Source organism: Schistocerca serialis, chromosome 12 (assembly GCF_023864345.2).
Source record: "Schistocerca serialis cubense isolate TAMUIC-IGC-003099 chromosome 12, iqSchSeri2.2, whole genome shotgun sequence".
NCBI lineage: Eukaryota > Metazoa > Arthropoda > Insecta > Orthoptera > Acrididae > Schistocerca > Schistocerca serialis.
This window is the reverse complement of record NC_064649.1, coordinates 3,123,299-3,141,686: the sequence shown is the minus strand read 5'-3', so window position 1 is coordinate 3,141,686 and position 18,388 is coordinate 3,123,299. Positions and strand designations below refer to the sequence as shown.

The 18,388-nt window shown below is 45.0% G+C and overlaps 1 protein-coding gene across 8 annotated transcripts in view; it reads left to right on the top strand.

Annotated features, from left to right (window-relative positions):
• Window positions 1–706: 706 nt before the first annotated feature.
• Window positions 707–18,388, top strand: part of LOC126428074 (fasciclin-1) — a 603,451-nt gene continuing 585,769 nt past the window's right edge. For all 8 annotated transcript variants that reach the window (XM_050089964.1, XM_050089961.1, XM_050089963.1 and 5 more), the window contains exon 1: window positions 707–946. In XM_050089964.1, coding sequence (XP_049945921.1) covers window positions 818–946 — 129 coding nt within the window. In that variant the 5' untranslated portion in view covers window positions 707–817. The remainder of the gene's footprint in view (window positions 947–18,388) is intronic.

Genomic DNA, 18,388 nt, shown 5'->3' with positions numbered 1-18,388 from the left:
ATTTGTATACACGTGATAACATTAAAAGAATACAGTATTTGTTCGATTAGTAAAGCACGGTAATTTGATGTATTTTTAGTGTGGGTCATACCAAATAAACGCTATGATGAATGCAGTTGTAGTATAAACATAAATCTACTGTGCCGAGAGAGTATTAACCGAAGTTTCCACAATAGTCAATTCATTTGAAGATGTAATTTGAGTCCCATATTGCGATTTTGGAACTCTGGTTATCATAAAATAGATAATCACACGAGAATTTCACTTTCGTGGGACACGGAAAATCTACAGAGATTTTCTAACGCCGCGGAAATCGCAGAAGGCCGTACTCGTCCCTACAACGCGACTTCGCAAATCCTGCTTTCTAACGTCGGTTTCCAACCGATTAAAATCGGACAACAGATTCGGCATGTTGACGCGCAAAACATTTGAAGGCGGAATCTAGCGTTTAATTTTGCCGTTGGCGCTGCTGCCCTATGTTTTACTACACCTCTACGAGTGTGCCGTGTCCCGCCTAGAAATTGCCCGTCAACAATCACGCCGGTGAGGGGAAAAAAGAAAAAGAAAAAGTAACGGAACGTTGGCAGCCGTGCGGTGAGCGGAGCGGAGCGCAGCGCAGCGCCTCTGGCGGCGGCTGCGCGCACTAGCGCGACCTCGAGAGGCCGCCAAGCCGCGGGGCGCAGAGACGAGTCCAGTCTGCAGCGGACGGCGGCCGGCGAAGGTGTGTGGGCGCGCGAGCAAGTCACAGAGTAGCGGATAGGGTTAGGTAGGGCGAGTGCTGAGGGGTAGTCAGGCAGGGAGAGAGTGCGCGCCGGCGATGGAGGGCCCGAGGCTGACCGCGCTGCTGCTGCTGCTGCTGCTGCTGACGCTGGCCGCTGACAGAGCCAGCGCCAAGGGCGAGAAGTCGCTCGAGTACAAGATACGCGACGACCCGGACCTCTCACAGGTAAACACGGCCACACTCTGGCGCACTCCCGCTTCTGTAGCGGCCGGCAGCGTCTCCGTGTGCGCTGTAATTAGGGTAATCGTATGCCTTCACTGACCGCACGAGATCCACCTACATGTATACTCCGCGAACCACAGCACAGTGCATGGCGGACGATACATCTTATGTCACTATTAACATCGAGTTTCGTTCTGACTCCATACGTATGTTCAGCGAGGAAAATGATACCGTACGTCTCTGTGCACATCTTAATGTCTCATCTTTTTCTCACGCTTCCTACGCGAGGTATACGAAGCGGAGCAAAGTTTCGCGTTCTGCTCCAAATGGGCCAACCGGGATCGACCGACCGCCGTGCCATCCTGTGCCAGTGCCGTCATTTGGATGCGGCTCTGCCGGTCGTTGTCGCTGAGCGCTGAGCGCAGCCCCTTCCCGCCAGCAAAAATGTCCCTGGCAGTGCCGGGAATTGAACTCGAAACCTCCGAATGCTAGCCAGGCACGCTGACCACTGAGGTCCGTAGGCGGACCGACATACGCGAAGCTGCCAGCATAATGTTCGCGCGGTCTCCTTCGAATACAACTTCTCTAAATTTAACCAACGGCGTTCCGCGAGATGGTCTTACTTCCAGTAACGTTCTCCGACCACCTCTGCCACACCTCCGTTTTGGGTATACAGCTACCTTGCGGCCTTGTAACCGCTGTGACAGCTACTGGATACGGACTCCATCACTGGAACAGTACTCTAGAATTGCTCGCACTAACATCTTGCACGCATTTTCTTTCACTAACGCATCGCATTTTCCCAGAGTTCATCCGACACATATAACACTTCCAATCTTCAACGTGGATATTCATTTTTCTTGACAGTCTTCTGTCACGCCACTTCTCAGTATTCCGCTAAACAGATGATGTGATATTTAGGGATCTGTGATGTGTACCTAGATTCTTCAAGTAATATCGGTACTGAAACTTTGTAAGTAGGCTCTAAATAATGAATCCATTTTGAGAACCGCTGTCGGATCTCAGTTTTATTATCCAAGAGTGCAACCATGTGTGCGTATATATAACATTACTTCCAATGTCAGGCGTTCACCATTTTCAAATTGCCCTCTGTTTTAACTGACATTCGAACGAATTACGTGGGACTTTTAATTATTTTTTTTTAAGAAAAATGAGACAGCTACATATTCCTGTGTAGTTACATTGCCTTTTCTATTGAATTCCTTGGGTATTAATTGACAGTATCAGAACATTTGACCGTTGTTCGACTTCCTTCAAGGATGTTTGATGGTGCGGGCGACCATGCGTGAGGTGGAGAAAGAGTGAATGTAGTAATGTAAAACTTTTTCCCTCTTGTTATCTAACACTGCTAAGACTGTACGTATTTTTAACGACATTCGTTCCTGCTAATTTTCGTAAGGGCGATCATGACGTCAAGGTTGAGTGCCCTCACCCGATATACACACACACACACACACACGTCTCATCTTCAGTGGTCTGCTGCGTCAGACCCTCTGCGGCAGGTTAATCCAACACGTCGCCTTCTTCTCGTTTCATAGTGGCAGTGCTTGGCAGACTCGGGTCAGTCACACGAGTGGGATACCACAGGGAAAGCGAAATGTGCAAATTATACAGTACAATAAAAATCAGCAACATTCACAAATCAGCAACATTTTTGACGTGTACACTTCTTAGTGGAGGCTCTCTGATAACAAACTGAAGCCCTCGTGATGAAGTCTTTCCGAAGTTTGCATTACCATCGCAAGACGGACTTTATTATCACGTTTTCCAAATACGTCACCATAACTTCCACCTATCAACTTATACGTTTGCTATTTGGTTCAAATGGCTCTGAGCACTATGGGACTCAACTTCTAAGGTCATCAGTCCCCTAGAACTTAGAACTACTTAAACCTAACCAACCTAAGGACATCACACACATCCATGCCCGAGGCAGGATTCGAAGCTGCGACCGTAGCGGTCACGCGGTTCCAGATGTAGCGCCTAGAACCGCACGGCCACCCCGGCCGGCGTTTGCTATTTCCTGGAAGTCTAACTTGGTACGCGTTCGACACACTTGAGCAATATTCTATTACGGGTCGCACCAGTGCTTTGTCAGGAACGCTATTTGTAGACTGTATGTCCCCAGTACTCTACCAGTGAAGCTGTACCTGTACCTATAACCGAACCTGTACGATTGTTCCGTTTCGTATCTCCACAAAGTGTTACACCCAGGTATTTGTGTGAACTGGCCGATTCCAACTGAGACGCGCTCGTGGTATAGTCATAAGGTACTACGCAGTTTGAGTTTTGTGAAATGGACAGTTTTAGATTGCTGAACATTTGAAGCTGTTTGGCATCACTTTCACAATCTCATTCAGAGATGCGTGGATAGTTGCGTACTTCTTTTCTAGTAGTATTCCATTAGAGACAGACACATCATCTGCGTAAACGCCGACGTTGCTATTAGTATTGTTTGCAACGCCATCACCGTGCAGCATGTATAAGAGGGGTCCCAACAGACTTCCCTGAGGCTCGACTGTTGATACTTCTACATCTGTCGACTGCTCTTCATCCAAACTAACTTGTTGTGTCCTCCGTACCAAGAAATCCTCAATTCAGACGCAGTTTTCGTATCCGCGCTGTTATAGGCAGGTATTTTTGAGTTGCCCTGTTCCAGATGAAGATTGTCATCTTTCGGTTGTATCAGGTGGTTTTCATATCCATATGGCATCGATGTCTCAGCTGCTGTCACAGTACTCTACTACAAGTCTGCTCCATTGATGTTGGTGGAGCAATTGTAGGAGTGAAACATTTGCTGTATACCACTGACATAGGTTTAGAATGGTATGAAAAAAGCATGTGTTCCATGTAACATATCTTCTGACCCAACTGTCAACACAGCTGTCAAGTAACCTCATTACGAAATCAACTTTCGTAATTCGACGACTTCACAAATAACTGCTCCAGCAAAAATTTAACACCTACTGTAGCTCCACACCGGAGGAGCAAACGTGTCCAGTATTGTGACAGCAACTGAGACAAAGACGCCACGTGGATATCGAGACCACCTGACGTAACCTGGAGACGTCAATCGCGCCGAAACACGCTTCTCGTGCTAAACAGTACAGTCCAATGCTGCAGCGTCTTCATCTCACGGCATAAAGGAAAAGTTCCAGGCCTTCTGTTTTTACAACGTTGGTTTTTTCTGCACTTTTTTTAGGAACACCACGATTATTGTGTCAGACAAGTGGAACGTATGACTTTATCCTGGATGGAGATAATATCCAGTTTTCTACTGGCACTAAAGTAAGTACTGTAATTCTTGTTTTCTGAACAACTAACTTTCCGACATAATCACAAAGTATTTCGATAAGAATTATGTGCCTCGGTTGCAGACAGTAAGGCGGTGTTCACTGCAACCACTCAAGAAATCAGTCGGTTGATATCATAATTGACACGGGTGGGCCAAACCGGAATTTCGTGTTCAAATAGTGTGAGACTACAGCAAAGTGAACTGTTTCGAAAACGAGCACTCCAATAGCGAGTGACTGAGTTGCTGGCGTCTCCTCTCACGCCTAAAGCAACCCCCGGTGCGCCCCAAGGCACTGTGCTAGGACCGCTGCTGCTGGACACTGTTACTTAGGTTTTCCGAAGCGGCTGGAGCTCTGTATCGGGTAATACTCTGCGATAACAGTTGCCGTAATGTCGAGTTGCACATCGGCGGTCTGTAGGGCTGTAGCAGCTGGGGAAGTGGACCGCGCAAACCTTCTCGCCTTCCGCTTTTCGGACACTTCTGCGAAAAGTTTCCGCGCCGACATTAATGGAGGTTACATCACTCCACTCGTATTTTCATAAGCTCTCGATCGGTATGAAAAAAGTTTATGTTTCCATTTAGCAGAAGCTATATTTCCTTCAATAGCTCGGCTGGTGGAAGACTTAAGAGGATTAGACAAAAGTCAAAATTACAGCCCAATCTGCGTGGTATCATTTGCCGGAAACCGCATTTCGACATCTTGAACCGTTCACGAAATGAATGAATGCGCCTGACGGTGCATGACGGAGAGAGGAAGAAACGGACTTCTTATCTTATTTTGACGATCCGTGCGGGAGATAAGCCGTGGAGGCGCCACGTTCGCGGTGCAGCCTCTCTGGAATAAAGTTTCAAAAGCCAGCCACCGAGAGGTGCTCGCAAGCACGCCGTTTCGTTCAAGTTCCCTCAACATGTCTGTTACACTTTCGTGTTTGTGTGCCGGTTAATCAATTATTTCTACTCTGGACAGTGTTGTGAGGACTGCGACTATTAACAAAAAAAATACGTAATTGTGCGTCAGTCAGAAAGTCTTACTTCATCCACTTTACGCTTCGAAGGTTAACTGCCGTCATCGGATAGAAAGGATCTTTCACATGCTTACCATTGACAGCCGTGCAAAAAACGCTTTGTGGATGAAAGACCACTTTCTGACTGACGCATACTTACACACTTTCATACGGACCGTACCTGCCTGTTACGGTCCTATGATCACGTATCTCAATCCATTCGATTCGTGCTTCCACGCCTGTTTGATGAGGACCCCAAACACTGGAACAGTATTCTAGAGTTGGCCGGCTTCTACGTTGTATCCTTCGCAAAAGCACTGCTCTTTTCCGGGACGCTTTCAACAAATCCAGGTCGCCCATTCGCCTTTCCCAATACTGATTTTTCACGCGATATTCCCGTTTGATATACTATACATTATTGCCTGATGTGCAAAAAAGTGATGGACTGTATAAGTTGTTCACCAATCCTGGCAGACACGTAATTGACGGTCAACAGCCACCCGGCTAAAGGCTACCTCCGAAGTGGTGTTCAGTGAGGAATACAGCAGTAAACTGCTTGTCCTCCTCGTGGGGACAGCAGAGACGAGGTTAGACTAAGTACAGGCGCACACAGGCATCGCTCCTTACGTAAAGAAGCCATAATAAATGGGACAGTGTGAAGCGCCCTCTACCGTGCACCATACAGCGGTTTGCACAGTATGTCTGAAGGTGTAGACGAATTGCAGTTGTATGCTAGAAACGAGAAAGGTAAGGAAAACAGGTAGGTGGAAGCAAGGCGTGAGCAGAATGAAAGAGGTAATGTCTGTTTTCATTAATTTCCTCTTGCACTTACTTTCCTTTCTGTGTCGCCCCCCACTCACTCCGCTACTTGCATTCTGCTGTTGTCCTGCTTTCCGCTTACCCAAACCTCGTTTTCACATCCCTAGTAATCGTATACTTATTTCGAGCAACTAGTACTGTCTAATGGAAACTGTGACTGAATATTACACAAAGTAAACCAGAACACGTGTTATTAAACCTCCACCGAGCGTTCCGGGCACTTTCACTGCCACCCTCAGTGCTCCCCACTTGAAATTTTTGCTTACTGCAGCCGGTCGTCTGCTTTGCCGTTACATCTTAGCTGTCATCTACGCCGTGGCACATTACACTGTCAAAAATAGCACAGTTGCTTTATACTGCATCCGCAGAGTCGCATACTGAATGGTATTAACGTACAAACACCTCGCATTACTGACTGTATTAGCGAAGACGAACTGTCCATAGATTGTGCAAACTGAACTCGAAATCGTCCGTCAGAGTTTTTCCGCGTATTTTGTTACGAGGGGCCCGTCATCTCCAGTAACTCGTCACAAAGCACTCGCATTTCGTTGTTTCCTTGCCCCCATTAATGCCGCCGGACGGTGTGTGGCGGAGGGTGCGTGTGGTGCCAGTGCGAATGACGCGTGGCTGGAACGACTCACGGTAGTCCGAGTTTTTCGTTGCGCTCATTTCCGGAGACGTATGTGGGAGCAAGCAGCAACACGAATCCCCACTGTTCCTGTAACATAATCTCGTAAAAACCTACTCCAAACTGTATTACAATTGAGTTTAGATTTAAATCTAATAATCGGGCAACTTTAATTTACGTAAATCGCATACTGAGCAATTCTTTCTTTGGAGGAAACTTTATAAGAAGAAGTGCGGCCAAGAGATGAAATTATTTGTCTTTAATTTACCGTAATCTGTTTCCATAAAAGTCATGAATAATTAATTGTGCTATTGATTCCGTTCACTTAATCTCTGAAAACAGCTACGGCCCACAGTTAGGTAATTTCAAAGTTTTTTGTAATTGACCACGAAAAGAGGAAAAGTATTCCCTTCGGAAAACATAATCCGGAAATAATATCATACGTCGTAAAATGAATGTGACTGGAATTTCTGCGGAAGTAACAATTTAATTGGAATCAAAACAAAACTGGCGCATATAAAGATCGGGGACAAAACAAAAAGCTTCCGTATTTAAGCATTCTGATTCAGTTAGGTACTTTACTAATAATAAGTCACAGTTGCAAAATACTAACGCGAATTCTTTACAGGCGAATGGAAAAACTGGTAGAAGCCGACCTCGGCGAAGATCAGTTTGGATCCCGCAGAAATGTTGGAACACGTGAGGCAATACTGACCCTACGACTTATCTTAGAAGAAACATTAAGGAAAGGCAAACCTACATTTCTAGCATTTGTAGACTTAGAGAAAGCTTTTGACAATGTTGAGTGGAATACTCTCTTTCAAATTCTGAAGGTGGCAGGGGTAAAATACAGGGAAGGAAAGGCTATTTACAATTTGTACAGAAACCAGACGGCAGTTATAAGAGTCGAGGGGCATGAAAGGGAAGCAGCGGTTGGGAAGGGAGTGAGACAGGGTTGTAGCCTCTCCCCGATGTTATTCAATCTGTATATTGAGCAAGCAGTAAAGGAAACAAAAGAAAAATTCGGAGTAGGTATTAAAGTCCATGGAGAAGAAATAAATACTTTGAGGTTCACCGATGACATTGTAATTCTGGAAAGGACTTGGAAGAGAAGCTGAACGGAATGGACAGTGTCTTGAAAGGAGGGTATAACATGAACATCAACAAAAGCAAAACGAGGATAATGGAATGTAGTCGAATTAAGTCGGGTGATGCTGAGGGAATTAGATTAGGAAATGACACACTTCAAGTAGTAAAGGAGTTTTGCTATTTGGGGAGCAAAATAACTGATGATGGTCGAAGTAGAGAGGATATAAAATGTAGACTGGCAATGGCAAGGAAAGCGTTTCTGAAGAAGAGAAATTTGTTAACATCGAGTATATATTTAAGTGTCAGGAAGTCGTTTCTGAAAGTATTTGTATGGAGTGTAGCCATGTATGGAAGTGGAACATGGACGATAAATAGTTTAGACAAGAAGAGAATAGAAGCTTTCGAAATGTGGTGCTACAGAAGAATGCTGAAGATTAGATGGGTAGATCACATAACTAATGAGGAGGTGTTGAATAGGATTGGGGAGAAGAGGAGTTTGTGGCACAACTTGACTAGAAGAAGGGATCGGTTGGTAGAACATGTTCTGAGGCATCAAGGGATCACCATTTTCGTAATGGAGGGCAGCGTAGAGGGTAAAAATCGTAGAGGGAGACCAAGAGATGAATACACCAAGCAGATTCAGAAGGATGTAGGTTGCAGTAGGTACTGGGAGATGAAGAAGCTTGCAGAGGATAGAGTACATGGAGAGCTGCATCAAACCAGTCTCAGGACTGAAGACCACAACAACAACTTTACTATCGTTTGCACTGAAAGGACGGTTAAATGACGTAATCTCTACACAGAAAATATTTTTAACATCTTTTAAATGTGAAACATCTGTTTCACAGATTCACTTTATGAAGTCATTCAGAGACACGAAGAAGTCTTAAAAGTATATACAACAGTTTAATAATAAGATATTGTCTTGTGTGAAAGAGATTTGTCTATTTTTTTATCTCATTAATGTTTGTAGATGGCTCAAATGGCTCTGAGCACTATGGGACTCAACTGCTGAGGTCATTAGTCCCCTAGAACTTAGAACTAGATAAACCTAACTAACCTAAGGACATCACACACATCCATGCCCGAGGCAGGATTCGAACCTGCGACCGTAGCGGTCTCGCGGTTCCAGACTGCAGCGCCAGAACCGCGCGGCCACTTCGGCCGGCAATGTTTGTAGAGTTCATGAATCGCTTCCTAACATAGATATTCAGAAAAAATGGAAGTTAAATATCACTTCAAACAAACGCACTAGTCACTGTCCTCTGATACACGTGGCTCCTGACACGCGGGACATTCTCTGAGCGCGACTCTGGTGTCACTCTCTCTCTCCCTGACTCTCAACAGCAGACCCCCCCCCTGCCCCTGCCCCACCATGATGAACATCGCCTCCCTTGTAGCGCCTGCCACTGCAGTTGGTTGAACATCTCATACCAGGAGAAGGGGCCCGCTCCTCACTCGGCCTTCTCCATCCCGTCCACCAGCCGCACTTGGCAGAGGTCGCGGGCTGATGAACAAGAGCCACGATGCAGTCGTGCCAGTGTTTTGTAAAACACTTTTTTTTTCGTGGGTTAATACATTTTTGTTTAAGATTCTTCCAGTGAATCTCAACCTGGTATTTACATTTGTCACTACTTCTTTTATGAGGCCGCTGGACGTTTGTTTGGCCCGGATGATTATTCCTAGGCATTTTGCGGTAATTCCTGTTCCCAGTCGTGAATTGCCAGCCAGTACTGTAATCGATCAATAACTGATCTCCTGGCCTGTTGATGGGCATGACGTCACATCAGTTCACGTTCAGGCTCGTTCACCTGCCAGTGTGTGCACGAGCCATCTGTCCTCATGGAGCCGCGCTCGGTAGCCACGCGGTTTGAGGCGCCTTGTCACGGTTCGCGTGCCTCCCCCCGTCGAAGGTTTGAGTCCTCCCTCGTGATGGGTGTGTGTGTGTGTGTTGTCCTTAGGGTAAGTTAGTTCAAGTTAGCTTAAGTAGTGTGTAAGCCTAGGGACCGATAACGTCAGCAATTTTGTCCCATAGGAACTTAACACCAAATTTCCTCATGGAGTTTTCCGCGCTATCCACTAGATGAGATATGTGTGCCTCAAACAGTAACGACCCTGTAACATCACTCCTGGGAGTACGTTTGCAGACGAGAGTTGTTGCCTTCCTCTCAATTTCACTGTTGTGGTGAGATTTTGACAGAAACGAAGGTAACCCGGGTATTAAGCCGAATAAATCGTATTTGTACCACTAATCTCTAACGAGGCACCGGAGATCACGGTTAGCTTGTATTAAATACTCGCAAAAGACGCCAGAACAACATTCGGAACTTTCTTGGTGTTTTTGAGGTCGACCATATACAGATAAGTACAGGCAGTGGACCCTATGTCAAATAACACTGAATAGTTGCATGAGGACCTTAACAGCGTTATATAGCAAGTCAAAGAAAAAGAAAACGTGGACCAATTCTTTTTTGTCTCACAGTTTTTTCGTGAATATTCCATCTTCGTATGTCCAAAGAAATTTGTGTTACAGTGGCACTAACAACCAGTAAACTCACAACTGTTTAAAGAATGAAACTCCCATGTACGAAACAGCTTCAAAATTGTGGTTACTTAACGAATGAGATAATGTGTTAAATATTTTACTTTAAGCACGTAAGCGAGAAAAGGTCGAGAGAAGATTTGAAATTATGTTTAAAGTGTTTTGGAAGTTGCCAACTGCTCTTGTTCTCAAACACTGGGCGAATAAACTGTAGTTTGGGTACTTTTGCGCCTCGTGATCTTCGGTCCTCAAGATGTTTTAAACTTTTAACATAAGGTTAGATTCTTAATGAGCAGATTGTGATGGCATTTTAAATTTCAAAATTCGGTCAGTAATAATATGCAATACTAGCTTACCGTCCCTTGCTTCGCTCGCGTTCGTGTAGTGATAACAACAAAATTATTTTCGTAAACATATGTTAGACCTACTGAAAAGTTAATGTACCAGAGAGTCGTTTATTTTTCTGTGCAGTTCTGATAAAGCCAATCTGTCGTGGTGACTGTTAATTAGCTTTCTGTGATTTCGTTCACAAATTGCAACGCTTTCCAAACTTTTCACGCTAATTAAGCCCATAGAAGCACTTCCGACCAGAAAGCGATTCTCGCAGCTGGAGTGGGAGGTTTCTGTTAATCTCGCCTCTTTAGTTCTTGTGGTGAAATTTCCATACAAACTTTCATCCCCTATCTCACTCTTAAGGGTGGAATTTCGAAAAATCCGTTCGTGAACGATGCTTCAAATGGTTCAAATGGCTCTGAGCACTATGGGACTCAACTACTTAGGTCATAAGTCCCCTAGAACTTAGAACTACTTAAACCTAACTAACCTAAGGACATCACACACACCCATGCCCGAGGCAGGATTCGAACCTGCGACCGTAGCAGTCCTGCGGTTCCGGACTGCAGCGCCAGAACCGCTAGACCACCGCGGCCGGCGAACGATGCTTACAATATAAGATCAACACCCTTCTCGAATCTGAGGTTTCTGTCCCTGGGCTTGGCGATCGGTGAATCCGTCAGGAAACTTCCTTTCACATATAGAGATTGACAACCAGATTTTTGTTGCGCCTGAAAGCCGTCAGATAGGCAGTCTGCAGTTGCCACTAAAAATATTATCTCTGCCACTTTTATTCTGGCACGTACGAGTTGCGTTTGATGTGACACGCGGAAATGTTCTCAATATTTCGTTTCTAACCTTTTTTTTAGCAAATTCTCTTTATAATATTACAACACGAATTGTGCTTTCTACGAGATACAAGTTCCCACGTGAAGTACGCTGTTACGAGTTCTATTATTTTATTACTAAATGCCATTTTAGTGTTGAATTTTCACTTTTACAGTAATAACCTTTGTTTTAGTATCTGAAAGTTTCATATCAAATATTACGAGAAGTCGTAGTAAACATACACTATCTTTTTTTGCACAGAGTTGTAATATATATAAAAACCAGGATCTAGATCCTGGTTTTTATTAAATCTTTTGTCTACACCTACATGATTACTCAGCAGTTCGCACTTAAGTGCCTGGCAGACGGTTCGTCGAAGTACTTTCACGTTATTTCTCTGCCGTTGCACTCCCGAAGAGGGCGAGGAAAAGATGGACATTTTTTTTCTGTGCGAGCGCTGATTTCTTATTTTATTACGATCATTTCTCCTTATGTAGGTGGGCGGCAACAAAATATTTTCGCATTCGCAGGAGAACGTAGGAGACTGAAAATTCGTGGGAAGATCTCGCTGCGACGAAAACCGCCGTTCTTTTAATGATTGCCACCCGAACTCACGTATCACGTCCGTGACACTCTCTCCCCTATTCCGCGATAATACAAAACGAGCTGCCCTTCTTTGAACTTTTTCGATGTCCAATGTGGTATGGATCCCAGATCGTGCAACAGTGCTGAAGAAGAGGACGGACAATCGTAGTACAGGCAGTGTCTTTTAGTAGACCTGTAATGTGTTTAGGCCTTAGATCACAAGTTTCGCGGCACTGAAGACCTATCTTCAGATGACATCCGTATAACTGTGAATCATGGAAGAGTAAAAGATTGTATAAAATATGCTGTAACATCAAGAAATCGAAAAAAAAAAATCTTTTGAAAACATGTGAAATAGAGAAAAATGTACTCGCGTAACTTTCATAAGGACTAAGTAGCCGCCGGCTGGAGTGGCCGTGCGGCTCTAGGCGCTACAGTCTGGAACCGAGCGACAGCTACGGTCGCAGGCTCGAATCCTGCCTCAGGCATGGATGTGTGTGATGTCCTTAGGTTAGTTAGGTTTAAGTAGTTCTAAGTTCTAGGGGACTGATGACCTCAAAAATTAAGTCGCATAGTGCTCAGAGCCATTTGAACTAAGTAGGCCGGAACATGGAACCCAGCATTCGTTACCAGACAGAACCACTAAACCGCTAAACAGCAGTACGTCAATGAATCAAAATGAGCCGGACGTCGGGATCAGAGTACAAAAAGGTCGGCGCAGCCTAAACAAGTTACATCACGCTAGGCGTGAAGATACGTAAAACGTAAGACGAAGATACGTAAAACGCCGTATAAAGGCATGATGTGCGGTGGGGGGGGGGGGGGGGGGAGGGGGGGGGAGAAACAGGCAGCTAAGTGCCGCAATAGCTCCAAAGACGCTGGACAGCGTTTGCCAAGCATGAGGCATGTTAGCGGAAAACGGGAGACACGACTCAAACAAACACGTGCCACAGCTTTCCGCCGTGTCTTTCCCCGGCTCGCTGCGTGTGTTCTGTCGTACGCCGTTGCTTCGTGCTGCTGAGTCGCTGACACTCTGTCCCTCGCTGCCGCCTCCCAGCTGGCGGTGGTCAGCCACGCTACGACGAAGCTCCAGCCTCCAGCCCGGCGGTGCGCGAGCCGCACGACGCCCTTTGGCGCCCTTAGTGCGGCCCTTGCAGGAAGTACGGGGCGCTTGAAACTCCGTGGCCCGCGCACAGAAGCAGCATTGCGAGGGTGTGCACAACGTGTATTATTCGCTTCCAGCCGCGCCGCTTTTGCTGTTTGTGACGATGTCTGCGAAAATGGGTTGTGCTTTCGAAGTAAAGCGCCTGAGATAATTTTTAACGCGACAATGTACAAGCAAAGCGAAGCACCTGAAGGAATATCTGTTGCGTTTAACGGCCTGGAATAGTTCCTTCTGAAGTGTGGAAAACAGCTCAGACAGGGTGACGGAAAATAATTATGTTTTAACTAACCGAGAGGACAAAAGTCAAGGGTTTAGAAAATATCGTTCCTGTGAAACACAACTAGCTGTTTATCTACACGAAGTGTTGAGTGCAGTTGACAAGGAATTTCAGATCGATTCCATATTTCTGAATTTCCGGAAGGCTTTCGACACTGTACAACACAAGCGGCTCGTAGTGAAATTGCGTGCTCATGGAATATCGTCTCAGTTATGTGACTGGATCTGGGATTTCTTGTGAGAGAGGTCACAGTTCGTAGTAACTGACGGAAAGTCATCGAGTAAAACAGAAGTGATTTCAGGCGTTCTCGAAGCTACTGTTATAGGCCCTTTGCTGTTCCTTATCTATGTAAACAATTTGGGAGGTAATCCGAGCAACCGTCTTCGGTTGTGTGCAAATGACGCTGTCATTTATCGACTGATTAAGTCATCAGAAGTTGAAGACAAACTGTAATACGATTTAGAAAAAATATCTGAATAATGCGAAAAGTGGCAGTTGACCATAAATAACGAAAACTTGGAGGTCATCCACATGAGTGCTAAAAGGATCTCGTTAAACTTCTGTTACAAAATTGGAAGGAACACATAGGAAATGTTGTGGGGAAGACTAACCAAAGACTGTCTTTTATTGGCAGGACAGTAAGAAAATGTAACAGACCTACTAAGGAGACTGCCTACACTATGCTTGTCCGTTCTCTTTTAGAATACTGCTGCGCGGTGAGAGATCCTTACCAGATAGGACTGACGGAGTAAATCGAAGAAGTTCAAAGAAAGGCAGCACGTTTTGTATTATCGCGAAATATGGGAGAGTGTGTCACAGAAATGATACAGGTTTTGGGCTGGAAATCATTAAAAGAAATGCGTTTTTCGTTGCGACGGAATCTGTTCACGAAATTACAATCACCAACTTTCTCCTCAGAATGCGACCCGGGTTCGATTCCCGGAGGGGTCAGGGATTTTCTCTGCCTCGTGATGACTGGGTGTTGTGGGATGTCCTTAGGTTAGTTAGGTTTAAGTAGTTCTAAGTTCTAGGGGCTGATAACCATAGATGTTAAGTCCCATGGTGCTCAGAGCCATTTGAACCATTCAGAATGCGAAAATATTTTGTTGAGACCGACTTACATAAGGAAGAACGTTCACCGCGATGAAATAAGAGAAATCAGAGCTCGTACGGAAAGATACAGGTGTTCATTCTTTCTGCGCGCTGTACGAGATTGGAATAATAGAGAATTGTGAAGTTGGTTCGATGAACTCTCTGCCAGGCACTTGAATGTGATTTGCAGAGTATCCATGTAGAGGGGACGCCTCCTAGTATCGTGTCGCACCTGCTTTAGTGCAGCAACTCGACTCAGAGTCGCTGGGAGTCCCTTGCGGAAATACTGCCCGTGCAGCCGTCCGTAATTGCGAAAGTATTGCCGGTGCAGGATTCTGTACACGAACTGACCTCTCCATTACGTCCCATAAATGTTCGATGGGATTCGTGTCGGGCGATGTCAGTGCTCAAACCATTTACTCAAATTGTCTAGAATGTTCTGTGGCCACGTGACATGGGGCAATGTCACCCACAAAAATTCCATCGTTGTTCGCGAACGTGAACTCGATGGGTACCTGTGAATGGTCCCCAAGTAGTCGAACTCCGGGGTAATTATTTTCAGTGAGAGATCCATGTAAACGCAACCCACAACGTACGCAGCCACAACCGACTTGCACTGGACAAGCTGGGTCCACGGCGTCGTGGGGTCTCCGCCACACTCCAACCCTGCCATCAGCTCTCATCGACTGAAATCGGAACTGACCCGACCAGACCACGGTTTTCCAGTCGTCTGGGGTCCAAACGATACGGCCACGAGCCAAGGAGAGGCGCTGCAGGCGATGTCTGTGCCGTTAGCAGAGGCTCTCGCGTCGGTCGCCTGCTGCCACAGCCCACTAACGCCAAATTTCGCCGCGCTGTCCTAACGGATACAATGGTCGTACGTCCCACACTGATTTCTGCAATATTTCGCGCAGTGTTGCTCGTCTGTTAACACTGACAACTCTATGCAGACGCCGTTGCTCTCGGTCATTAATTCACTGCGTTGTCCTAAATTTTCGTATTCTCGGCACACTCGTGAGTCTGTGGACCTCGGAATATTGAATTAACTAACGATTTCCGAAGTGCAATGTCCCATTTGCCTATCTCCAATTACGACTCCGCGTTCAGAGCCTGTTAATTTCCGCCGTAGGGCCATTAATCACGTCGGAAACCTTTTCACACGAGTCACGCGAATACAAACGAGACCTCCGCCAGTGCACTGCCGTTTTGCCGTCTGTATGTGTGCATGTTGCTATCCCACGACCTTGTCAGCTCAGCGCAGCAGGGGATTATTTGGGAAGCGATTTGACAAGAATCCGAAATAAGTGAAACAGACGACGTGAGTGACAAAGAAATATAAGCTTTGTAATAACACTTGAAGGTAAGCGACGATACGACAGGTTTTCTGCTTTCTATTTTTACATGGTTATCTGTTGTGTCTTTATCTTTAGGCGACTGCTCCGAAGAGACGAGATCTTCCTTTACAAATGGACACACAATCGCGGCCACAAAAACATTTATTTTGATTGCAATCAGTTCCGGACAGTTTTTGACCATCCTCGTTGGTAGGCGGTGGGATGGCGTGTGGCAACTCCACTGATGTCACGCCGCCACGACCATTTTTTTGTCATCAGTCTACTGACTGGTTTGATGCGGCCCGCCACGAAATCCTTTCCTGTGCTAAACTCTTCATCTCAGAGTAGCACTTGCAACCTACGTCCTCAATTATTTGCCTGACGTATTCCAATCTCTGTCTTCCTCTACAGTTTTTGCCCTCTACAGCTCCCTCTAGTACCATGGAAGTCATTCCCTCATGTCTTAGCAGATGTCCTATCATCCTGTCCCTTCTCCTTATCAGTGTTTTCCACACATTCCTTTCCTCTCCGATTCTGCGTAGAACCTCCTCATCCCTTACCTTATCAGTCCACCTAATTTTCAACATACGTCTGTAGCACCATATCTCAAATGCTTCGATTCTCTCCTGTTCCGATTTTGCCAGAGTCCATGTTTCACTACCATACAATGCTGTACTCCAGACGTACATCCTCAGAAACTTCTTCCTCAAATTGAGGTCGATATTAGTAGACTTCTCTTGGCCAGGGATGTCGTTTTTGCGAGTTCAAGTCTACTTCTGATGTCCTCCTTGCTCCTTCCGTCATTGGTTAGTTTAGAGCCTAGGTAGCAGAATTCCTTAACTTCAACTACTTCGAGACCATCAATGTTGATAAGTTTCTCGCTGTTCTGATTTCTGCTACTTCTCATTACTTCCGTCTTTCTTCGAGTTACTCTCATTTCATATTTTGTACTCATTAGACTGTTCATTCCGTTCTGCAGAACTTCTAATTCTTCTTCACTTTCATTCAGGATAGCAATGTTATCAGCGAATCGTATCATTGATACCCTCTCACCTTGAATTTTAATTCCACTCCTGAACCTTTCTTTTATTTGCATCATTGCTTGTTCGATGTAGAGATTGAACAGTAGGGGGAAGGACTACATCCTTGTCTTACACCCTTTTTAATCCGAGCACTTTGTTCTTCATGGTCCACTCTTATTATTCCCTCTTCATTAAATCAGATTAGATTAGATTCAGTTTTAGTTCCATAGACTCAAAAAAGGAAATCTTTCTCGTGGGTGTGGAACATGTCAGCAAGTATAATATAATAACATAAAAGATTTAAATGTAGTACTTACTAGCCTGATCATTTGTTAGGAGATCGTCGCAATAGGTGAAAACAATTGCACATATTGTATATTACCCGTCTGCCCCTATAGCATACTCCTATTTTTATCAGAATTTCGAACATCTTGCACCGTTTTACATTCTCGAACGCTTTTTCCCCAGGTCGACAAATCCTATGAAAGTGTCTTGATTTTTCTTTAGTATTGCTTCCATCATCAACCGGAACGTCAGAATTACCTCTCTGGTGCCTTTACCTTTTCTAAGCCTACCATCGTGATGTGACGGTCTGAAGATGTTCAAAAACTGACCGAACTCGGTTACCATCAAAATAAATGTTTTTGCGGTCGAGACCGTTTCTGTCTATTCTTAAAAGTACTTTTAGCCAGACCAGTGTTGTCCACGAGAAATGTTCTCAAAAAGTGTAAAAGATAGTTTTTAACACCTAGAACCGCATTCATGACTCACAATCAGCCGCAAGAATTAGTGTTTCCTGTTCTTTTCGTATTCGGTTCTACGTATTCATGCTAACAATCGTTTCGCCTCGTGAGAAGTCGTATTATTGATAAGAAGATGGAACCGTGCCTAAAGTTAACGACATCCGTCACTCTTTGTTATGAATCAGTTTTTTGCTTACCTTTTATTAATATACAGTACTTTTATTAATGTATAATATCGTTCTTACGTATGATATCAAGTTTTATTCGACGTACCTATAGTTTAACTAGGACCTAAAACTGTAAATAATGTTTACTAACAAGGGAACCTCCCCATCGCACCCCCCTCAGATTTAGTTATAAGTTGGCACAGTGGATAGGCCTTGATAAACTGAACACAGATCAATTGAGAAAACAGGAAGAAGTTGTGTGGAACTGTGAAAAAATAAGCAAAATAAACAAACTGAGTAGTCCATGGACCACATAGGCAACATCATGACAATGTGAGCGCAGGAGCGGCGTGGTCCAGTGGTAACGTGAGCAGCTGCAGAACGAGAAGTCCCTGGTTCAAGTCTTCCCTCGAGTGAATAGTTTACTTTCTTTATTTTTGCATAGTTATTATCTGTCCGTTCGTTCACTGACGTCTCTGTTCACTGTAATAAGTTTAGTGT